Here is a 3,622-nt window from a genome sequence, read left to right on the forward strand (position 1 = left end):
TCCGCGGGCCGGTACATTGAGACCCCGGCATTTTTGCCGCTCCCTAGGAATCTGCCGCCCGAGGCAAACGCCGTGTTTGCCTCGCGGCAGATACGCCCCTGGCCGCCTGTCCAGGATTCACACGGACATTACGGGTTTTGAATGCTGTGCCGGGGTTCATGGCAGCAGAAGCCCGAACACAAGATGTCAGGCAGACGGGGGCAACCAAAATGAAGATTGGGGCTACTGGCCCCCCACTGAAAATAGTCTTGACTGTGATATTTACATATGAATGGGTGACACTATTTACATATGAATAAGCCGCAACTCATTCCCCCCAAAAAAATCTCTATGCGTCGCTAGAGTGTTCGGGTTTTGCTGAAAGAAAAGGTGGCAACCCTACCTGGGACAGCTCTGCACTGTCAGCAGTTTAGCATTAGCCCGCTATCTACTAACCTTGGGTCACAGGAACATATTAGCAAATGTCCTCCTGTGGCCCAAAGGAGAAGTAAAGCCACAAAACAGGTTTGACTTTACTTCTCCTTTAAGTGATACTGCGGCATGGGGAATGGGGGCCATTAGGTTTTCTCCGGCAGTACGTACATTGCAGGCTGACACTACGCCGTCTCCACCAGCGCAGATCATGTTGGTCTTCACGGTCCTTCCCCACCAGTCAGACAGGGAGCAGGTGTCAAAGTCCACAACCAGGAGAAGAGCTTGCTGCAAGGCATCTGCGCCGGGTCCGCCGGCTACAAATAAAAAATGCATCATATTAACATACATAAGTCTTTCTATTTATTGTTAAAGTGTTCCTGACTTTAGAAAGGATGATCGTACCCAGGGGCTAATGTATAATCGTTCCATCCAGCGTATAGCTGGGCGAATGCCATTCGCATTTCATTCCTAAGCCAAGGAGCATAAGAAACCCGCCACTAGATGGAGCCCGAGGAGCATAGGAAACCCGCCACTAGATGGAGATGAGGAGCATAGGAAACTCCCGCCACTAGATGGAGCCGAGGAGCATAGGAAACACCCGCCACTAGATGGAGCTGAGGAGCATAAGAAACCCGCCACTAGATGGAGCCGAGGAGAATAGGACATTACTGCTACTAGATGGAGCCGAGGAGCATAGGAAACTCCTGCCATTAGATGCAACCAGGGAACACAGGAATCTCCCGCCACTAAATGGAGCCGAGGAGCACAGGAAACTCCCGCCACTAGATGGAGCCGAGGAGCATAGGAAATTACTGTGCTCTTTGGCACCATCTAGTGGTGGGAATACCATGCAAACAGCATTCGCCCAGCTATACACTACAGTACTTGTTTTGGTTTTGTAGCTTGGAAGGCACCCACCTGGCAGCCAGTCAGCCAGCATTTCCCTAAGGAGAGACCAGCCTTCAGTCTATGGGATTTCCCATAGTACAAGGTCCCTTAAAGCTAAGCTGCACTTACTCTGGAGGTTTCCCCAGCCGGTGACGTAGCAGCCAACGTTGTGTCCAAGGATGACGTCGGGAGGGGGCAGGCAACCGGGCTGGATGACGTCGTTGGATTCTACGGGCTCTGCCAGCTTAATGAGAGAGATGTCATTCCTAGCGGATGCAAGGGAAAGTATTTACTATGGAAACCCACTATTTAAAGGACCGGTACATTTTAAATTAAGTTTAATATCATGAAAAGCAAGAGTGTTCACATGTGTGTAGAACTGGAGAAGCACACCCTCCCTCCTGATTGGACTGAAGTTTAATCTGCTTAACTTTTGCCTTCCCTGGTTTCCCCCTCCCCCCCCTTCCCTGCAGGAACTAACTGTCACTGCTTTTGAAAATAAGGATCCTTATCCTGTTATGTCTGCTTTGTGAATTGAGCTGTATATATATATATGTGTGTCCTGGTGAGAGGGTTCCCTCACTTTAAATAGAGTTTCTCTCACTTCCTGATGTCTTAAAGGGACCAAGACAGCAAATAAAAGACAGATACAGTACCCTTCCAAACTGTATCTAAAGCTAAAAATTAGGGATGCACCGATACCGTTTTTACCGTTTTCGAGGACAATTACCGATATTTTTTCCCGATACTCGCCGATACCGAATACCGATACCGGCAGGCCCATTAAGGAAGCCGGGCGGCTTGTAATGACTCGCCACCTGTCTCTTTGTTTAGCCAGGACGCATGTAGGGACTCGCCACCCGGCTTCCCAATTAGCAGGGAAGCCGTCTCCATGCTCCCTGGAGCATGAAGCCGGCTTTCTGGCCAATCCGGAAGGCGGGGCCCCGTGTAATAGCGCGTTGCCCGGCTTCCTGATTGCCCGGGAAGCCGGCTCAATGCTCCCCCGTCACATGTGATGAGGGAGCATGGAGTCGGCTTCCCACCCGATCAGATAGCCGGGCAGTATGTAATGACTCGCTGCCCGGCTTCCTGATACCGGAAATATCGGGCTAGGCATTGGAGCATTTGGGCGAGTTTGAGTACGGCACTGATGCCGATACTAGTTTCGGTATCGGTGCATCCCAAATAAAAAGTATCCTTTAAAAGCATTATCCGAGTATTGTCTGCGGCGTAGGAGGTTACCCGTTAGCCAGAAGGTTGGAGTTCCATCGGGGGTGGTTAATGAGCTTGGTGACGCTGATGGTCTTGACGTTGGGTTCGTTCTGTCTCAGGTTGTGTCTTCCGAGCTGGACTCTGTACACTCTGGAGGTGCTATAAGAAAACAAACGATTGGATACATTGTAATTATTATCTATGAATACAAGACCGCAGGGGCCGGGGTCACACTGCTGTACTGCGGTGGGGCGTGTTACATGCATTGGTACAATGCCGCTCCATTACTTCTGAATAGAACCCCAAGTCCCCTTCTCAGTGTATGTGTGTGCTGTATGTGTGTTGCACTCCTTGGGTGCCCTGACATGTAATAGGCAGACCATTCAAATGAAATTGCTGCCGTAACGAAACACACAACTAACGCGTTTTAACCCCGGTGCCCTAACTAGTCATGAATGCAATCTTTCATTGTGCAAAGCCACACCTTTAAAGTGCAGAAAAACGCATCAGAATGCTGCAAACTGATGGATGGTAAAATCCGATTGGTTGCAATGCTATACTCTCTCCTTATATCGTTCACCCCGACTTATTGGCCATACACTTTATCGGAGGGGACTTTCTGCTTATATCACTTTATTGGCCTCTGCTAATCCAAAATCATTACCAGAACAAAAGGTGAGTGGAAATCCTCCATTGGGGGCACCTGTTTTTGGGGACAACTGTCTAAAAGAGGAAATCCTCTCACTTTTGGGAGATTTCCTCTAACTTCCTGTTGCGCCACCGGGACAGGAAGTGATGAAAAATTTCCCCAATGGTACACATGCAACAAAAGTAAACTGGCAGAGGTTTTAACCCCTTCCCTACGCTATCTAAAACTATTTTTAAAAAACAGCCTTGGTTATACATATCCTTTAATCTGTTTTTTTTTCAATAGAAAGGAACATGCACAAAAGTGGCATTTAATTTAGTTTACTAAAAGCACATATGTTTACTTAGGGGCCTATTTATAGGAATTTGAATATAAATTTGCCCTATGAGTCTTTTTGAAAACAATGTCTGTGTGAATAGATGCAAATAACAAAAATTCTTTATTATTATTATTATTATA

General features: G+C 47.8%; 1 protein-coding gene across 1 annotated transcript in view; it reads right to left on the bottom strand.

The window, feature by feature from the left end:
* The window catches only part of LOC108797189 (chymotrypsin-like elastase family member 2A), a 12,020-nt gene that overhangs the window by 3,535 nt on the left and 4,863 nt on the right, over window positions 1-3,622 (bottom strand). The window contains exons 4-6 of the mRNA XM_018568764.1: window positions 2,545-2,673; window positions 1,432-1,568; window positions 583-728 (exon numbers count right to left, since the gene is read on the bottom strand). Coding sequence (XP_018424266.1) covers window positions 583-728; window positions 1,432-1,568; window positions 2,545-2,673 — 412 coding nt within the window. The remainder of the gene's footprint in view (window positions 1-582; window positions 729-1,431; window positions 1,569-2,544; window positions 2,674-3,622) is intronic.

This window comes from Nanorana parkeri, unplaced genomic scaffold (genome assembly GCF_000935625.1).
Source record: "Nanorana parkeri isolate BGI_ZX_2015 unplaced genomic scaffold, ASM93562v1 scaffold1241, whole genome shotgun sequence".
Classification (NCBI taxonomy): Eukaryota; Metazoa; Chordata; class Amphibia; order Anura; family Dicroglossidae; genus Nanorana; species Nanorana parkeri.